The sequence below is a fragment of the Cynocephalus volans genome, chromosome 8 (assembly GCF_027409185.1).
Source record: "Cynocephalus volans isolate mCynVol1 chromosome 8, mCynVol1.pri, whole genome shotgun sequence".
Lineage (NCBI taxonomy): Eukaryota > Metazoa > Chordata > Mammalia > Dermoptera > Cynocephalidae > Cynocephalus > Cynocephalus volans.
The window spans coordinates 112,544,929-112,565,525 of NC_084467.1; the positions used below are offsets into that span (position 1 = coordinate 112,544,929).

General features: G+C 51.5%; 1 protein-coding gene across 4 annotated transcripts in view; it reads right to left on the bottom strand.

The window, feature by feature from the left end:
• KCNN3 (potassium calcium-activated channel subfamily N member 3) overlaps positions 1-12,552 on the bottom strand; it is a 158,341-nt gene extending 145,789 nt beyond the window's left edge. For 3 of the 4 annotated variants that reach the window (XM_063104855.1, XM_063104854.1, XM_063104853.1), the window contains exon 1: positions 11,310-12,552. In XM_063104855.1, the coding sequence (XP_062960925.1) occupies positions 11,310-12,218 (909 nt within the window). In that variant the 5' untranslated portion in view covers positions 12,219-12,552. Of the gene's footprint in view, positions 1-10,225; positions 10,361-11,309 lie in introns of those variants that run through there. The other variant, XM_063104856.1, reaches the window with a different exon arrangement.
• Between the last annotated feature and the right edge of the window lie 8,045 nt (positions 12,553-20,597).

The window sequence follows — 20,597 nt, forward strand, 5'->3', positions numbered from 1 at the left end:
TGTCTAAACTGACAGCATCCCCTCCCCCACCTCCACCCCACCTCACTCTACAAGCACGAATCATCCCACTGAGGCTCTGAGAGAGGCTGGCAGGGCAGTGAGGGCGGCACAGCAGAGGGGTGGGGAGAGCTTTGAGAGAGCAAGAAAAGCTTTTTGGCTTGAGAGGGCCAGTCCAGGAGGTGGTCTGCAAATGCATGTCTGCCGCACAGGGCATGGGCTTCAGAGATGTCCCCAGGGTTCAAATCTCAACTCCACTGCTTCCTAGCTGTGAGACCCTGGGCAAGTTACTTAACCTCTCTGAGCCTTGGGTCTGTTATCTATAAAATGGGGGTAATTACATCCACCTCACAGGGTTGTTGTGAGGATTTAATGAGATGAGGTGTGTGAAAGCATATAGTAGGTCCTTAATAAATATCTATTTTCTTCTCCTCCTCCATCTGTCCCTCTTTTCACTCCTGAATAAGACCTGGTGTTGCTTTGCAGTCATTTTTATGGAAGGGGAAAGAAGTTTCCATTTTATGAGAGCAGCGCATTCTCCCAGGCTGCCGAGGACAGGAATGTTATATATGATCCCATCCACTGGCAAGGAATCCCTCATGATCCAGCCTCCACCCGAGACTTGCTCTCGACTTACATCAATTTCATCTCACTCTTGAGGGATCTTTCCATCACTGGCACACAGTGTGGACCCAGTCTGGTGTCTTGTGCCAAGATGTCCTCCCACCCCGCCCAGCACCACCACTCCCCAGGAGCAGGAGAAAGCATCTTGGTAGAACTGAGTGCCAGGTCCAGCCCAGAGCAGGAGAGGCCAGGAACCATGGGCCAACTGTGAAGGACCTCATATGATCCTGAGGCCACTGAGCTCTCAGAAGAAACAACCAAGGCAAAACCCACCACAGATCAGACAACATCCCCCTGGGTACCAGGTCTGTCCCACATTGAACCCTTCACCTCCACCCTCAGCAAGAGGAATTTAAATCCCACCTATCAGATAAAGAGGCCACTGCTCAAGGCCACACAGCTAAACAGCCAGGATTTGAGCCCAGGTCTGTGAGGAAAGCCTGTGCTCTTTTAGAAAGAGTGGTGGACAGCAACACATTTGGTTGAGGAAAGATCCTTGTAGCTGACTCAAGTCTTTTAGCACAAAGACTCTTTGCACTCCTGGAATCTAGAATGGGGTCTGGTACATAGTGGTGTTCGGGATATGTCTAGGGAAGGGAGACAGGAAAAAGAAAAAGAGAGGAAGAACTAAAACCTGGAATTCCTACATTCTATCTGCACCTTTGCCACTTACAATGCTGCGTGACCTTGGGCAAGTCATGCAACTTCTCTAGGCTTTGGGGATCCTGTGAGGAGGTGGCTGGTCCCTGCCCTGCCTCCATGATGGGGTGGGAGGCATGTTCAGGGACCATGCCCACCTAGGCTGGCATACCTGGCTGGCCCAGGGAGCTTGGCCATTCAGTGCAGGTATGGTCCCATGCCAGGCCACATATGCCACCAGCTTCCCCCAGCTAACTCCCCTGGGTCACCCTACCAATGCCATCCAGCTCTGAGCCCCTCCAAAGGTAGTGGCCCGACACAGAGCAACATGCCTACCCTAAGCCCTCGCCTTGAAGGTAACCACCCAGGTCAGTAGCTCCAGGCATTCCCATGTATGGGAGCTATTCAGGAAGCCAACATCTCATCCACCAGAAGCTGGAAAAGAAAGAAAATGGCTAAGCCCCAATTTGTTAAAATCAGAAATCTTCTCAAAATGGAGAAAAGGCTCTGCAAAGATCCCTGCTAGTGAAACCTTGTGATTGTGCAGGCAGGTGCTAACTCAGGAAAAGGCAATAGGAGCAACTACCATTCGTTGGCAGCCTGGAATGTGTCAGCCACCGGGCTGGCCACTTACCCAACCATTAGCAAGTTCGGTTCTTACCAGGCTAGTGAATGTCAGTATCCCCATTTAGAAATGGGGAAACTGAGTCTCAAATAGTTTGAGTTACAGGCCTTCAGGTAATCCAGCAGTAAGGAGTGGGCCAGAATTGGCACCCAGTGCAGTCTCTCCCACCTCCCCCCAGGGCCTCCTCAGTTCAGAGCCACCTACGGGTCAGCAGGAGAGATGGCCCTGTCCAGTCAGCAGGTCATCTGCCTCCTCCTTCCCACTTGCTGGGTGACCCGGGGCAAGGCACCCACCTGTATGGGCTTCTCCATCCATAACCTGAAGCTAAACACCAAACAACTGTCCTTGTCAATGCTGCTGGCAGGCTCCAAGGGGTAGGTGCCAGCCCATTCAGCCCTTTGACGAGCACCCTTTAAGACAGCTTTCTGTATTCATTTGACACTGAGCACCACTTCTGTCCTTTAAGAAAAATGCCCAACATGCTGACTCAAAAATAACAGATGCCAATTTGCATATTATTTCACACATCATTTGCATGTTGTTCATTTAGTATCACCAAGGCTCTGCTCAGAATACAATTCTGGTTACCTTGCGACCAGCCTTGTCAAAAAAAAAAAGGCTTCCACGCAGGGCAAGCCCTGGTCCCCAGCACATCCTTCCCTACGCAGCTGCTCTCCGTGCCCCTTGGCACTGGTCTGGGAAGGTTAGTTACCAACGGCCACAGCCCTGGTGCTCCAAGCAGGGGCAGAAAGAACCTTCTGAATTCTAGAAAGCACCCTGTCTCAAATCTTGAAGGAAAGATTGTGTTCTCTTGATGACACATCAAGCAGTTGTAGCACTCTTCTTCCCTGGCTCTGTCCCAGGCTGGCCTCCTGGTTGGCACCCTCCCTGTAAAGCCACTCTCCCACCCTCCTTCTGCCTGGTCATCATGTGTCCCCCTGACCTTCCTCCAGGCTTTTCAGCCTCTAGCCTGCCCCCATGGGCTTATTTTTGTTCCCTCTCCACCTGTTCGATTTGCATGTCCACATCCAATTAGCTGTGCCCAGGCCACAGATTGCTGACTCTGAGCATAGAATAACTGGGCCCCTTGGGGTAAGAAGGCTCCAGAAGTCTAGGCCAGGCCACCGTTACAGCCCTGCCTTCCAGGGAACAACCCAGTGCCCTCTCACTTACACAGATTCGCCCAGTAAGACCCATGTCTTTCACATGTGCTCAACTATTCCAGAACCCCTTTCTCCTAGCAAGGACATCATCTCCTCCACAGCCACCTGGAGAGTGTGGAGTGGTGACATGTTCACTCGTGCCCCTCCAGTCCCTGATCTTGGCATCTTCTGATGACTATTCTCATCAAAGCAACAGCTGGCAGATACTGAAGCCCAGTGTGTGCCCCGGTCTGTGCTGGGTACTAGGCTCCAGGTAGGGGTTGTGATTCCCTCTTAACATCCCAGGAAATAGGCTCTGGGTTCAGTAAGCTCCCCAGAGACCCACCATTGGTATGCTGCTAAGTCAGGTTTTGAACTCAGATCCCAAGTCCTTAACTTCCATGCCAGGCCACCTGTGTCCATTAAGATCACCCCTGAGAAAAGAACATCAGGTCTTCGGGACAGAGTGTACAGAATTTTGAGCCCCTGGCAATTATAGATACTAACTATTGAATCCATCACTGTGCCCTTGCCCTTGACATGAGCATTGCACTCCCTGCTCAGAACCTCTTGGGATGAAACAGTCCCAGCAACTTTCTCAGTCTTCTCTTTCCTCCATACCTGCCCCTGAGGACACAATGTGGGAGGAACTTCAAGCTGCCCCACATGCCCAGCTCTGTTACCTACACACTCTGCTTCCTCCACCCCAACTTCCAACATTCTCGTACTCAGAAATGACACCTTGCCTGTAACCCTCCCATCCTGGATTGTCTAATCCTTCAGGTACCACTCCACTTGCTATAGGCAGCCTCTCCAATGTCCCCAGACTGAGTTACTGTCTCCATCCTCAGTGCTCCCAAGCACTAACACCGTAAACCACAGTCTAGCCCAGATCAGAGTTGTCTGGGTGCACACCTGATGTCCCTGGAGAACATGAGTCTGAGGACTATGGCTTCATCGTCCTTGTGATGGAGCATTATCTGGACTCAGATTACAAAGCCTGAGAGGAGGAAAGGAGTTCAGCTCCTATATTTTACCTAGAGAGACAGAGGCCCAGAGAGGTGGAGGAACTTGACAAAGATCACACAACAAGCTGGAAGCAAGAGGTAGAAGCACCTCCTTACGGCTCCTGCAAAGCAGATACAGGCTTTGCTTGAGCACTAACTGCCACCGACAGAGCTAGACAGAGGCATGAGGCAAAAAGGCAGGGAAGTAGGAAAATGGGACTCAAGAATGAGGACAGAAATTCTAGCACAAGGAATGGAGAAGCTCTTAGATGTCCCCTCACCCACATCCCCAGCAGAGATGTGTGGTGGGGTTTGGAACATGGAAACCAGCAGTACACTAGAGTCCTGAGCTCTCATTCTAGAACCATCTTTCCTGAAACTGGGCACCTGGAGTAAGTCACTCAACCTCATGACTACCTGGAGTAGTCACAAAACTCTGCAGCTCAGCTTTCTCATCTGTGAAATACAGTTGGTTTTGATGACTCCTGGACCATTGCAGGGCTCATGAGGAATAACAGGCATGAAAATACCTTGTAATATGTAAGATGCTGAGCCCATGTGCTTCCCACATCGGTAGCCTCGAGCCAGCACTGGAGAAGGAGAAAGGAGGACTAAGTGAAGAGCAAGGGGGGGGTGACAGCAGGGGAGGGCTGTATATGGAAGTGACAGGTCTGGGGGGGTCCTGCTGACTCTCCAGGTGTGGAGGATGGGGTGCTGTGGGGCTGTGGCAGGAGCCCGCACCAGTACAGGCCTGTGCGGGACAGACTCTCATCTTCTCTGTAATCCCCAAACCTACCCCCTCACGGCTTGTCCAGTATCGCCCCGAGGGCAGAATTACCAGACTCCCCAGGGGACATCTCAAAGACTGACCATGGGCCTGTCCGCAATCTCACCCTGAACCCAAGCTCCCCCAGAGGTCCACCTTTGCCCTGGCTGCCCTCAGAACACTGTCTTCTCATGGCTGGTATATCCCACCCTCCATCAAGCCCTTCCCGCCCATCTGTTGGTAAAGTTCCTCCTGTCCCAACATTCTGCATCATGGGTTTCATATCTGTGTCTTTTAAGAATATCAGCAATGTATCCAGCAGTAGCAGGCAAGGGAAAGGGCATGAACTCGGGAGTCAAACAGGCCGGGGTCTTATGATAGCTCCTGTACCACAGCTGTGTCAGTTTGGCCCAGTGACCTTGTCTACATAGGGGGCCGTGAGCATCACCTACTTCTAGGACTCTCAGGTGGAAAGTCAGTCCGGTGCTCAACAAATGGTCCTTGCCTTCCCATTTTCTGTCACTCTGCAACATTCACAAGCCGATGCAGTGCTGGGCACAAAGATCAGGCAGCATGATCCCTGCCCCCAGGCCTGCTCCCCTTCTTTCTCCCAGCTGAGCTCCTGGGGGTGGAATGACAGGGTAAGAGGAGGGGGCACCTAAAAACCCATTAGCCTCCTCCGGACTTTCCTCACCAGAAGAAAAGGCACTAGAATTTTCCTCCCCACAGCTCCTGAGAACAGCAGTCTTAGAATTCCCCACCCTCATTATTTAAAGAGGAATAGGTAGCTTTCTTCTTTTTCTCTCTCCCTTTGGGGTTTTGAAAGAAAAAGAAGAAAAACAGCTACAAATGAACACTCCGGTCTGCCTGTCACTGAGCTGAGCAAAGTGATATCTCATCAATATACAGCCGCCCCTCACAACCCCCCTTTCCCCCCCACACACTCATTTTCTCCCCCAAATGCGCTTTACAAATAGCTGCAACAGAACCAAAGCTCTCTATTCTGATTTTACATTTCCATCCAGGCCTCAGATTCACTACAGAGGTTACTCAAATTTTTTTATTTTGTTTTTCTTTACCTTATGTTTTTTAAAGCAGATCTATGGACCATAGCCTCAAAAATCCCCCTTCCTGAAAGTTCACTAATGGAAATAAAAGGCCTTCGAATAGCTTTTTAATTAGCCTGTGCAGGAGAGAAATGCCCCAGCCATCGCGCCAGTGCCCAAGAACCCGGGCAACACCGCCTGTGGGTAAGGGAAGCCGGATGTGTTATGAAGTCTTCCCCCAGGACAGTTATAAATAGTGTGATGACATGCAAAGGATATGCATATATAACAAGTTAGCTGTCCCCCTGTGGGTTACAAACGTTTGACTCATTTGCAGACTGTCCAAAAAGATTATAAATAAAGTCAGCACCACGCCCAGGGCAGGGGGGAGGGGGAGAAGGGCCTATTCTCACACTGCCAGAGCTGCTCTTGCCTGCCTTACTGTGACCTGTGAGAATGAACATGTGCCCGGGGCCCTAAGCAGCTGGCTCTCAGGCTCCTGCCTGTAGCTGAATCATTTCTACAGTCTCCTGCCTTCTGCAACCCTGTCCTGCAGGTCATCCCACAGGGAAGGCCCATGGGGAGAGGTTTGTCCCACTCCTACTTTCCCAAAATGCCTGAAACCACAGACACTGGTGCCCTGAGACATCTTCTCGAAAACACCAGGACATCCTCTGACAGCCACCCACCTACCCCAAAGCAGCATGTGGGTCCGAGCAGAGGGTGCAGAGCCATTCACCCGGCTGCTGCTCTGCCCTTATGCAGACAAGACCTGCATGGCTGGGGGGGTGGGGGGTGGGAGAGGAGCAGAAGAACTATTCGGGCTGGAGGCTGGGGGTGGATTCGCTGACCTCTGTGAGGTCACCAAAGAGATAGGCAGCCAGCTGGCCCTGGCCTAAAGGACACCATTCTCTCTGAAGAGTGAATGGCTTGGGGACCAGGCTCCCCTAGGCATTCAAAGAAGCCTGCCCCATCAGGGTGGTCTCCAATGAGGTGGTCTGAAAAGGGAAGAGTAACTAGAAATGAGAAAAGAAGCCACCCATGGGAGTAGACCGGGTAGCCCGGGTAAGCACCTCCACAGCGACTCCTCGTTCTGTGGCCACAAGCCCAGTCAGGGGTAGCAGGGAGGAGCAGAGGGGCAGGAAGTCGGTGGGGCAGGCAGGAATGGGGCATGAAGGGGGCAGAGGATCAGCTCTGCCTGGGAGGTGAAACTCAGACCGATTTCCAGGCCAGGGATGGGAAGTGGTTTGAGGTTGTACAAAATTGGTGAAAAAGGAGAGCCACCCTGCTGCACCAGCAGTTTCCAGCCTCCCCTGAGACAACCACACAGCCTGATGCCTGAGGTCCCTGAGAAACAAGACTCACTGGTGACTCGTCAGCTCAGCCACCAACAAGATGGCATGGTGGAAGTGGGGAAATCCAGTCTGGTCGGGAGGGGGAGGGCAGGCCAGGCCTTCCTATCACTCTCTCTGGACCCAGTCAAGAGAGCACAGCAGGCAGTTTAAGGCAATAGAGTGGGTGTGCCCCAAACCAGCTCTAGGAGAAAATAAAGAATACCAAGAAAGATTTCCCAGATCCTCATTGCTCCAACCCTAACTGGCACTGATAGGTAGAGACACTGTCACTAAGAGGGTCTCTAGACCCGGCCCTGTCATGATGTCTAAGCCTTCACAAAGTAAATCCACCTACTTAAAAAACAAAACAAAACAACAACAACAAAAATCACCTGGGCTCCTCAGGAGTAGCCAAATAACTTTAGAAGCCTATTAGGGCCACCTCATGCATCCCTCTGCCATCCGGCCTCACAGCCTGGACATAATAATGAATGACTGTCCTCTATCCGAGCTCGCCTGGGAGCCAAGCCTCACCTCCCCGCTCCAGGCTGATAACCTTCTAGCTCTCAGCAGCACTTCTTCCCGGTGTCATCGCCTACGGCCTGTGAGGGTGGGAGCTGGGGATTGTTCTGTCCCAATTCTCAACCTCCTCACACTGGCTCCCTTTTGCATTAACTTTGAACACGCTCAGGGAACATGCCATGTTTCTCTTTGAGAGAACCAGGCCTGCACACTGAATTCCTTCCCCAGCTACAGATATCAGCCAAAGAAAGGTGAACAAGAAGACCACGACCCCATAGGGAAAAAAAAGGAGAGAACTTCAGAAAGCAGCAGCCCAGGCACAAGGTCAGTCAATCACTTGGGGAAAAAAAAATGTGTGTCCTCTCTAGAGGGCCTTTGAGGGGGAACTGCTACAATCAGTGTGGAATGAGCCGATCTGACTGGCATGTCTGAAGTCACCCTGCCCCTCCACCTGCCTCCAGACTGGTCAGAAAGCCAATCACACACACAAAGCTCTCCAGCAAAAGAGAATGCCACCCACCCACCCTCCCCTGGGTCTACTGAGTATCTCTGAGTTCTACCAGGTGGTAATTCTTCATTCCAACCAAACTCTCTTGTCACAAATAGAGTCCATTTTCTCCACGAGGATGGGGAACAGATGCTCACTCCCCCCCAACACACGCACAATAGACCAATGTTTTAAGGTGGTATCTAGGCAGACCCAGCCCCTTCTCAGAACTTCTTCCTTCTGAGATTCCACTTCTCACTCCATTATGACAATTCTTAGTTCCCAACCTAAGGCCCTAACTTACTCTAGAGCCATAGTTAGATAACAGAGAACAAGACATCTCTTTTCCTCCCATCATCATCACCATCATCATCATCATCATTAATAACAATCACAACAGATCCCATTTATTGAACAGGCACTATATGGAGTGCCTCATACTTATCTAATTTAATTCTCTCCACTTAGCTGGGGAAACAGGCTCACAGAAGCTACATGAATTGTCCAAGATCACACAACTGGAATTGGCTGAGTTGGGATCCCAACTTCAGTCCCATTCTTTCAGAATTGCCTCCAGAAGAGAGAGGAATATCTGCCGTGCCACCTCCCCCCACCTTGCCCTTTCCACAGGGCCTGGCGCATAGGTGATGCCCAGAAAATATTTGTTCTGTAAATGACTCAAAACATGGATGGATAGATGGAAGGATGAGTGAGTGGGTGAGCAGGTTAAAGTGAGTCCTGCTTATTACAACACTAGCCCTAAGATGCACAGGAAGTGACCACTTTGCTAGCTGAGGCTAGCAGGACCTTCTCAGCTGCTCCCCCTCATGCTGCCATCAGCGGGAAGGTCAGCAATTTAGAAACGGGAAGCCAAGCAGCTCAGGTCTCCTCACCTTTCATTCAAGTCTGCCTTCTCCAGCTCTGGGAAAGCCCCTTTCCCTGAGTAATTCCCTCAGGGGTGGCACCTGCCCTGGGCAGGGAAGACAGCCGGCGAGTCAGCCAGCCATTCCTGACCAGCGGTGATTCTCTGATCACATTAAGACAAATGTGCATGGATCCCACACTGGGAACTGTGCACAGCCACTGTCTCTGGGAAGAGCCTTTTCCTTAAGAGCTCTGCCCACGGGGATCACTGAAAGAGGAGGTGCTGGTGTTGCCCCTTCCCCTCACCCCCCTAGCACATGGGCCTTCATCAGTTTCCCCCAGTGAGGGCCCTAGGTCCCAAGGGGGTGACTGGAGGGAGCTAGGGCTGTGCCCAGAACGGGAGCCAGCCCTGCAGAGGTTGCCAACCCCATCTCCCAGAGCCTCCAGCAGGAGAGGCAGTTCTGAGAAGGCAGTGAGCAGAAGGACCAGCAGACTCAGAGGCTCATTACAGGGAATGACTAAGTGAGCTGCGATTCCAGGGGAAACCCCACTCGCTCACTGAGGGGCTCATCCTTGAGCTGTTTAGACTAAGGCGGCTTCCAGGTGCTACCCTCAGCTGGGCAACCCCCTCCGAGCAGCCAGGGTCCTAAAGGACCCTCTGCCTGAAAGTCTGGATTCTGGCTATTCAGATTGTCTGACAGGTCTGCCCCACCCGTTTCCCAGGAGAGCCAGCAAGCCTGCCCACCCCTGATTAAAGCTAGATTCTGGGAATAGGGGAAATCCGATCAGCACCTCCTAGGTTTTTGTGGCTGGATTTCAACAAGGAATGTGACAGTCTCGCAGCAGCTGTGCCCTGCCTGAAACAGGCTCTATTTGAAACCTCCAACAGCTGAACCCCTCCCAGCTACCCGCTGGCCAACCCAGCCACCCCCTTCCCCAAATGACAATAAATAGAGAAATCCAAGCAACCAGCAGGCGCATACACATGCACACGCACGTGCACACACATACCCCCCCCACACACACACCCCAACAGATTGGGGGTGAGGGGTATAGCGGGAAAAAAGCCAAACTTGTCCAACGATTCCCCAGGTCTCCAAGCCTTCCAGCCCACAGCAGGAGGGCTCCCCGCACCCCCGCCCCTCACAAGCAAAGTACCTACAGAAACCCACCTTCCTCAATCTCCATTCCCTCTAGGAGGGAAGCCCCCTCCTCCGTGTTGCGGCTGGATGAGAGGCTGGAGCAGTGGAACCAGCTCCCCCTGAAGCTGGTGCCTGCCGTTCATTCTCCATCCAGGCGCGCACTCACACATACACTCATCTTTATTTATCCCGAGGAGGAGTGGGGTGGGAGGGGAGAGCCGGGGCTGAGCTGGGGGCGCGGGCTCGCGGGGACCGCCTGGGAAGTCCTGTCATCGCATCCCAAGGAGAGGGCTCCCCCCGGCTGATACCAAGGCAGCGCCCATCTGCTCTGCCCAGGTAACACCTGTAGCCATTTTTATCAGGGGATGTTTACGAGGCAGCGGCAGGTTGATACTGAGTCCTCTTTCCTAAGGGAAGGGAGCGCTGATTTCCTCCGCCTGCATTTTTACCGCCATGCCCTCAGGAGACTCAGGCCACTGGTGCTTTTCTGTTTTGCCCCGAATCTCTCCGGGAAGAGGAGGGAAATAGAAACTTGGAAAGAGAGGGAGAAGACAGGGACAGTAGGGACTTGGGCAACGGTATGGAATCCCCACCCCCCACCCAGACATTTATTTCTTTTTTATCCTCGCGAAAATGGAGCAGAGCAGGGAGGGGAGGAGAGGAGGGGAAGTCACAGGAACTGGCAAACACATCAACGCAGAGTGTAATTAATTGGTGCGTTAAGCTGCTGGGTTATGCTTTAGCACGAGTGAGTTAGGAGGAAAAACGACTTCTCAGAAGGGATTCTTCAATCCTCCCTAACACAAAGTCTGCAAATTAGACATAGTGTATGGGGATGTCCCCCTCCAAAGGAAGCAAGGAATGAAATCTCCCAGGATCAAGAAGGAAAACCATGGGAAGTTAGTGTTCAATATAACTGAGCAAACGCCTCTCCCCACCACCATCACCTCTCTCCCAATCTCTCTCTCCCAATCTCTCTCTCCCAATCTTCTCTCTCTCTCTCTCTCTCTCTCTCTCTCTCTCTCTCTCTCTCTCTCTCTCTCTCTCTCTCTCTACCTACCTACCTACATATATTCCTTTTGTTCAAGGTATAAAGAGAAACCACAGTCCCTACCTTTGAGTACAAACCCCAAGACAGCTCGGTCTCTATCACCATTACAACAATTCCAAACATCCCAAAAATCAGAGCATAGTCACTCAGTCGCTTTCTCTTTTCAAACAGGGCCCTCCTGTGTCCCAGCTTATAGCCAATGTTTTGGTTTTTCCGCTTGTTGGCTTTGGGGAAGGTGGTGCTGCTGGCAGTGGTGCCAGCATGCTGGTGGTTTTGGGTGGCGTTGGGGTGATGGAGCAGGGTCTGGTGGGCATGGTTGTCCTCCCGGGAGGAGATGATGATCTCCGGGGGGTTGCTGGGGCTGAAGAGCTGGAGGGGTTGGCCCTCCGGCTCGGCCTCGATGAGGTTCCTCCTGGAGGCGCTGAGGCGGCTGAGGGGCTTCATGACCCCACCGCTGTACTTGCAGGAGCTCATGGCGATCTCCGTGAAGGGGTTGCTGTCCCGCCGATGCACCAGGGGGCTGGCCTGCCGGTGCCGGCTGCCTCCGCCAGGCGCACTTGTGGCTGTGGAACTTGGAGAGTGGCCAAGCAAGTGGTCATTGAGATTGAGCTGGCTGCCTTGCCTGGAGGAAGGGTGGAGGATGGCGGTGGAGTTGGACGAAGGGGGGCCCCTGAAAGCGGTGGGAGAGGAGTGGAGCAGGCCGGGGTGGACGGGCTGACTCTGGAGTTGGGCTAGATGAGACAGGGGATGCGGTGGCTGCTGCTGCTGCTGCTGCTGAAGCTGCGGAGGCTGAGTCTGCAGTGAGGGTCCCGGGGGCTGCTGGGGGGCTGCTGGTGGCGCTGGCGGTGGTGGTGGTTGCTGTTGCTGCTGCTGCTGCTGTTGCTGCTCATCCCCGGAGGATGGACAGGGGCACTTGGGGTCTTCATCCAGGTCCCCCACCCCCGAGTCATGGAAGTGCCCAGAAGTGTCCATCTTGAGGCCTGGCTGGATTCCCTGCAGCACAACCCCCCACCCCAAAGCCACTCTTGCTCCAAAGATGTCCTCAAAGAAAGCCAGGCATCCAAGCTCCCCCACCAGTGTCTTGGCTCCAGTCCTCTCTCTTTGGCTTGCTCCGGTTCTCTGGGGCTGCCTGGAGTCCAGACGCTGCCACTCAAGAATGCATTGTATTGGGCAGGGAGGGCGAGCAGCAGGGGAGGCTTGGAGAAAGAAGAAGGGGGAAAGAACTCTGTCTCAGGAGGTGGTCCTCTAGGAGCGTGTGAAGCCAGGCTCAGCTTCACTCCTCGCTGGCTCAATAGCTTTGCTCTCCTCCTCCTGCCACTGTTATATCGTAAGCCAAGCCCACTTATTAGCAGCTGGTCCCATTGGCTTGGCTTAACCCTCCAACCACCTCCTAACTCCGCCCCCCGCATAGGCTCCTCCCCTGAGGCGGGGCCTGCCGTCCTCGCTCCCGGCCCCAGTGGCAGCGCAGCGAAGGCTGGGAACTGTAGTTTTTGCTACCCCACCCCGGAGCCGAGCAGCTGCCCTCTTCCCTCTGACAGGTATGGCCGAAATCCGCAAGCCCACGGCGATAAGGGATGTACGCTCACGCGGAGCGGTGGGGAGGAGGGACAGAGGGCCTCCTACGGAGGGGAGCAGTGCACCATGATGAGGGGGCAGGGAGAGAGAAGACAAGCATGTATTAATGGCCAGGATCTACGGACGGTAGGTTGCTTCACACATATTATCCAGGTACATCCTCCAAACACCCAAGGAGGTGGGCATTATGTTCCCATTTTACAAAGGAGAAAACTGATGCTCAGAGATGTTGAGTAACAGCTGCAAGGTCACAGAAGCAGAGGGGATCCACTCCTCCTGATGCCAGGTGGATAAATTAACCTACTACTGACTGAGCGCCTGCAATGTGTGCAGGCGCCTCTCTGTTATTTCCAACCCCCACATCAACTCTATGAAAATGATGTCATCATTCTCCTTTTACAAATGAAAACAGAAAAAAGAAAAACTCAAGCACAGATAAGTTAAATAACCTGTCAAATGTCACCTCGCTTGTAATTAAAGGTCCTAGGATCTTGAACCTAGGTCAGTCTGACCCACAGCTCCTATACTGTCTCCGAGGATGCTTTTCCACTATGAAGCTCAGTACAAGGTGGTTGTTCAATAAACGTTATTCAGGTGATGGGTGGGAAAGAGCCAGACAGAAGCCGTCAAGGAAGCACTGGCCTCCCCAAAGCAGGGTGCATGAAGTGGACAATGGCTCCAGCCCCTTCCCTGACAGCTGGGCATGGAGTCACTGGAGGGTCTAGCAGAAAGACCAAAGATCCCTCTTGTTCACTTCCCACTTGATTTACTCCATGGGGCTCTGAGAGTCAGAGCTGGGAACAGCTGCTGGCTTCCCAGGTTCAGAACCATCATCATCAAGTATTTATTAAGCTCCCACTGTGTGCAGAGGGAGTTCCAAAGGGATGGGACCAAAGCTGAATTAATTTCCATTTTTAACTGCAGCAGCCTCAGGGATCAGAGAGGAAGAGACTGTTATGGAATCCCCCAGGCACATCTGGGGTTTTAATAGAGAAGCATCTTCCTATCTGGCTCCTGTATCCCCATCACCCGTTGGCCTCTGTCCAGATCCTTCCCTAGATGGGAAGAGGGAAGGGAAGGGGAGACACACCACACTCACGCACACTGAGAAACATGCATGCAGATGCACACACGTGTGCACACGTGTACACAGGTGTGTACACACACTGGCCCATGCACATGCACACACACAGTGAGACTCTAAGGCAGCTCTCCTGAATGGTGAGTGGCAAGAGGCCAGGTCACAGGGGCACAGAGCTCCCACCAAATGAGCCCAGAGTACCCTCTGTATATCAGTTCTCACCTCTCCAATCCCCCATCGGCCCTGATGATTAAGATTTAAATATTACTTGTAATACAAGCCACAACCTCAGATACCTGAATAATTACAATTACTCCTGCACAATAATCTTGGTAATTGTTATTATTATCAGTGACGTGGTCATTCCCTCCCCCCTCCACCCTACCCCAAACCACACACACTGCAGATCACAGTGCCAGGTCTCAGGTGCAAGCCTGGGGTCTCATGTGTTTTCCCGTGACCATGCAGGCCCTCCAGTACACACCCCCAACCCCTCCAGTATGCCCTGCCTTCCCCCCTTCCCTCTGTCTTCTTGATTTACCTCCTTCTTCTCCATCCCCAACAGAGCCACTGTTTGGTTCAAGCTCTAGATCACATATTCAGGTTTAATGATTTTCTAACAAATTATCATTAATATGTTGTTAGTAGAAGAAATGTGCTGTTAGTATTGGTTTTCAGTGCTGGATAGAGTTTCTGGGCTGTGAAAAATCAATTTTGGGGGTAGACTCCAGGCCTGGGCATTTCTGTGCCCACTCCACCCCATGAGCTGCCTTCTGCCTCAGTTGACCTTTCTGGGCCAGCCTCCTCCTGCCTCCCACTCTGCTGGCTGTGCCAGTGGGACCCAAATAGGGCCTGTTAGAGCATGTCCCACCATCATGCATGGGGATGAGAAACAGCCCTGTTGGAGCTCATGCTATGGCAGAGCCAAAGAGCAGAGGTCCACCTGGGAATGGGCTGGAACTTGACAGCAATGCCACTGAGGCAACCCACACCCCTCCTTACAGCTATCCTGTCATAAACAGGAGGACAGTGTCATATTTAAAGCTTGGGCTCTAGAGTCAGACTGTCCAGGCTGGATCCCCTCTTTGCCTCCGGATGGCTATGTGACCACAGGCAAGCTGATCTTCTGATCCTCAGCTTTCTACTCTATAGGGTGGAAGTAACAGGGTACCTACCTCATAAGACTTGGTGGCGATCAGTTGTGAGTCACCACGAAAGGGGCTATCCCGTGGCAGCCTGGAATCCCTCGCTGGTGTGCTGAAGCTGGACAGTACCAGCACATAAAAGCCACTGGGTGCATCTCTTCTCAACTCCACATTCAGTGACGTCACTTTGATAGCTCGAAATCAGTCATGGTGAGAGTATTTACCCTTCAGAAATTGGCAAACACTGTGAATCAGGCCTTATTTTTTCCTGGAGAGCCAGTTGTTAAACCTTTCCTGGCTGTTAAATATTCACCAGCACACTACTGCCATGTCATTATACACAGACTGTGCAGTCCACCCTCCTCCTGACACCATCCAGGCTCTACTCACTTTCTTCCCTCTCATCAGGACAAGCTTTGCCACTTGCTCACTGTGTGACCTTGAGCCAACTGCTTAATCTCTCAGGCCTTCAATTTCCTTAGCTCCAATGATGTAGCAGAGGACAAGTACTTTGTAAGTGTAAAGTGCCTACAGGTTAGTGAATCAACTAGATGCAGCTCAACCAAAGGGCCTCATGATGTCAGATCTTCCTTTCTGCCCTACAGATGCACTGCACTCAGGCGTCTTCCCACCATTGCTGCAGGTCCAAATCCCCACTATTGGGAAGACCCCAACACTTTCCCTGACTCCCAGCTACAACCATGTCTTCACAACAACCCATGAGTTGGGGCCATTACCCATTTTATAGATGAGAAAATTGAGGCATTAAGCAGATTTTAAAACTTGCCCATAGTTACTAACTAGTAACTAGTAGCATAGCTTGAATCAACCCAGGTCTGTCTGACCCCAAAGCTCAAGCGTTTGCCATGTGTCCTGAAACCCAAATCTGTAGGATTCATTCTTAATGATATTTATTTTTTTTTTTTGTCTTTTTCGTGACCGGTACTCAGCCAGTGAGTGCACCGGCCATTCCTATATAGGATCCGAACCCGCAGCGGGAGTGTCTCCGCACTCCCAGCCCCACACTCTCCTGAGTGCGCCACAGGCTCGGCCCCTTAATGATATTTATTAAATGTTACCATGTGACTCACATAGCCAACCCTCAGGAGCTTATGTCTCACTGTAGAGATAAGTTATACTCACATGGGGTGATAAACAATAAAGATCCCAAAGTGTGTTTGAGACAATGGAGTTCATTGAAAGCAGAGGGTAGTCAAGGGAGGCTTCATGGGGGTGGTGGGACTTGAGCCATACCTTGAAGGATGGGCAGCAACTCTTCATACTGCCGTAAAATGAAAGGCTGACAAATTAGGCCTCTTCTGTCTGTAAAGATGAAGGAGAAGGGGGTGTAGTGGAGTTTCTTACCCCAGAGAGTACAGGGAAAGTGAACAAGGACACATTTACCAAACCCAGGAAGATAGGGGTGGCCTTTGGCCATACAGCTCCACATAAGTCATGCTGTCCCACAGCCCCTGCCCTCCTTTCCAGCCTCATTCCTCAGCACCTCACTCTTTAAGCCCCAGCATCACCCACCTCTCATAGTTCCCCCGTCAGCCAGGCCATTTCACACCCCCAAACTTTGCTCACTCTGTTCCCTCTGCCTGGCGTGCCCTTCTCTACATCTTCATCTAACACATTGCTCTTTGCCCTTCAAGACGTGGCTCACAGGTATTCTTTCTGGAAAGCCTCCCAGGAACTCCCCAAACCCAAATCAGGGGCCCTTCTTCTGTGTTTTCAGTACCCTGTGCTAACAGTTTCTTTCTAGCAGTAGCTGTTATCTCTTTGTGTATCCCTTTCCCCCTAGACTGTGACCTCCTTGAGCATAGGAATGATGTCTTCATCACTGTCTATGCAGCTCTTCCACAGAGCCTGGCATACAGTAGATGCTTAATAAAGATTAATTGAACTGACCAAACTTGAAACCTAGGAGAGCTGTCATTTCGAGGAGAATAAGAGGAAGTCACTTTTCACAACACATAATAAACACAATTTCCCCATCAGTAAAATGCATGAGATAGAAGAGATGGTCTGTATAACTTTTATTCCCCAAAGATAGAACTGACTGGAAATAGGTTTAAGAAAAGTTATGAGGCTGGCTGGTTAGCTTAGTTGGTTAGAGCACAGCCTTGTAACACCAAGGTTGAATGTTTGGATCAGGCCAGCCACCAAAAAAAAAAAAAAAAAAAAAAAAAAAAAAAAAAAAAAAAAGCTGTGATTCACGGTTTACGTGGATGTCTTTCCCATAGGCTGTGAACTCCTTGAGAGCAGAAAAGGAGTCTAAATTTTTTCTGTATTCCCAGCACTGAGCAGGGTGCCTGGCCATGAATATATTCATTAAAGGTTTACTGGATAGATGGAGTTTAGATACAATAACAGATCATAGTAGGTTTTCTAGAAAAGTCAGTGGTGTCTGAGGGACCTTCCCTTGACCTTGACACCACCCTTGACCTTCTAGGGACAGTATCATAAAGATCAGCCACACCCCTCCCCAGACCCTGGATGACTGGGTCAGAGACAGCTCTGGGCTGAACAGCTCATTTTCAGGCATTATTGAGTTCTTATTTAAGAGCTTTGTTACTGGATTAATTAATGCTCTAATAATAAAAAACAACCCGTGTTTGCATAGCACTTTATAGTTTTTCAACTGCTTTCACATAAAATACTTCATCTGGCAGCCCTGGAGGGCAGGCAAAGGAGGTTCTACCTATTGCTCCACTGTTCTCACTCCTACCCCCATGAATAAAAGTTTGGAAAGGTTTAAGTAACTCACTCAAGGTCACCAGTTAGTCGTGGATTTGAACCTGGGTCTGTGTGCGCTCCGCTCCATCCATTCTGCCTGAACTGCTTTTCCACCCCTCCCTGCTCCGTGTCCAACCCTGCTAGAATTCAAGGAGCAGCACAAGTGCTGCCTCTGCCCCACACTTTCCCAGAGCTCCCCTCCTCTGCCCCGTTCCCCCAATTTCACATCATCTCCCTCTTCTAAATTCCCTTAGCACTGTATTTGTATCTCTCTGGGGACACTTTTCACCCCTTGCCTTGTATTGGCATTGTCTATATTCGTACATGTCTTTTCTCCCCTGCTTTTAATCTACACCATAAGCTTCTTGATGGCAGGAGCTTATGGTGTGAATTGTAAAACACACACACACAACGCTGCAGCATACCCTGCATCCAAATTGTGCCGAATAAATAAGCGAGTGAGCAAGTTTATGCATGAGTGAGAGTTTAGGACCCTAGACACATTACTTGCCCCTTACCTGCACCACTGGCAACCAGGAATGCCAATTGGTAAGTGTAGGTCTCACATCTACGTTTTTTTTCTGAGTCCCTAGATGTCCAGACCCTGGGGTGAGGCCTCTTACTATCCCAAACCACAATCCAAAGAGTGAGGCAGGATGACGGCACATCCCACCTGCCACCAGGCCACACAACAACTCTCAGCCACCTCTGGGTGCCAAGGATTCTTCAGCTTTAAACAGTCTCTTCACAGTACCCTGCTTTGCTAGAGAAAAACTGAAACTCTTGTGCCTTGTCTGCGTGTCAATGTAAAGGTGACATATGGCCCAACCCCCCACACCTAGAGCATTTACTGAGGGCTTACCCTGCACATATGTGATTCCAACAAACCAGAGAGTAAGATTAGTATCCCCATTCTATAGATGAAGAAACTGAGTCAAGTTTCAGAGACCGTAACCAGCTTGCTCCTCACGGAGGAGACAGGAAGCCAAGCCATGAGCTAGATAGGCCTGTCCGCTCCACAGGTCACACCCTCTCCACTCAGCCACTACCACTGGGCTAAACCCCCTCTGACAACAGGAGTGAGGAAGGTTTCAAAAGAGCAGCCTTCAAAAGAGCAACCAGAAGAGGTTGTTGATTCTGCTCCTAAAACTCTGTGGAAGGCCAGGAGGGTCCCAACGTAGAGAGAAGACGCAGTGGAGCAGCCTTGGGCAGGGAATCGGGCCTGTCTGTCTAGGGCTGCCATTTTCCTGCCAGTGACCACACTTGGAGCCTGTCAAACTGGACCCATTCATTCCTCCCTTCACAGTTGGTTTGTGAAACCCGAGATACATACTTAAATGCTTCTTCTGATCCCTTCTCCATGGCTTTAGTGTGGGAACTTGCTGTTCTGACCAGATGAATCAGTCCAGACGGGAACATTTATTTATTTGAGGGAGTCAAGTGAAAGGTGCTGATATCACGTCTGGAAAGAAGGCATGAGAGATGGGTACAGGGCACCAACATTCTTCCACGATGTCCTGCCAGGCTCACAGGGAGCTTGCAGAGGGGCACACATTTTGCAAACTGTGAAGTGCTGGCCGTGTGGACTGGGCAAGTGCAAGGACCGGTGGCTGAGGGAGGGCCCTGTAGACACTGGCCTCCCTGGGTCAGTGGGGTGTCCACTTTCAGCCCAACTGTGATGTCAATGATGGCACCTTCCTGAACTAGAAACTCGGCTTCACAAGGGCAGGATTTGTATCTGTTTGGTTCACCGCTGTATCCCCAGTGCCTGAAACAGTGCCTGGCACAGAGCATGCTCGCAATTAGGATTCATTCAATAGATAAGCTTCCTATCTCCAGTCTTGAAAGGTTCAGAGGCAAAAAAAGTCTCTAACTGTTTCCCAAACTCAAAACAGGCACTTGAACTGCCCAAGGAGGGCCCAGAACCAGACCGGCCACAGGCTGCTGGCATGGGAAGAGGCAGCGAGCACTCTGTGGCCCTGGATAAACCATCCGCCTACAGTTAGGGTAGTGAGGTGAGTGACCAACAGGGCCTGGCTGCCAGTTTGGGCCAGAGCCCTAGGAGCTAGCTGGGCACTATCAGTCCCTCCCCAGATGCCGGTGGCCAGCAGCACCTCAAGAGGGAAGGTCTGGAGGCTCTGCACCCCAGTCGGCTCGGAAGTGGCGGTCCCAGCTGTCTGCTGCTCAGCCAGACTCACGCACCTGGAATGGGGCAACCTGTGGCAGGTTTGTGAGGAGTGTGGCGGCCTCTGCTGGTGGCTCATGCACATAGCTTCGCACTCCAGGCACCCTAGGAGACGGGGAGGGAGATCTCAAGCAGAACCTGAACCCCAGCCCCAACTTTCTGCCTCCTTCTGTGGGAGCTCAGGGACTGGATCTGGTGCCAGGATCAGCCTTTGTGAATATTTTGCAAAGATAGCCCTATTTGTCAAGCTTCCTTGGGTTTTTCCACCTCTGGGAAAGAAGAAACTACCCCTGTTGTTTGTCCTAACATTCTTATGTCCTACAGGGCACCTCATTTGTCCTCACCAAGAAGTCAGATCGTTATCATCACTGCTAGTAGAGCAGCATAAAGCCTTTAAATGAGCGGGCTGTGCAAGACCAAAAAGATGCTGCAGGCCCCTTCCTTATGAACAAGAGAAGACCTCCTGAGATGCGAGGCGACTTGCATAAACTCACACGAGAGGCAAGGACAAAGCCAGGACCTAAACCAGGTCTCCTTGATATGTCCCCTTTAACCGGTCCATCCTCTCTCAGTTGCTGTTGGACAGCCCACCTCTGCTCCACCCGCAGCACAGCTCCACCCCGAGT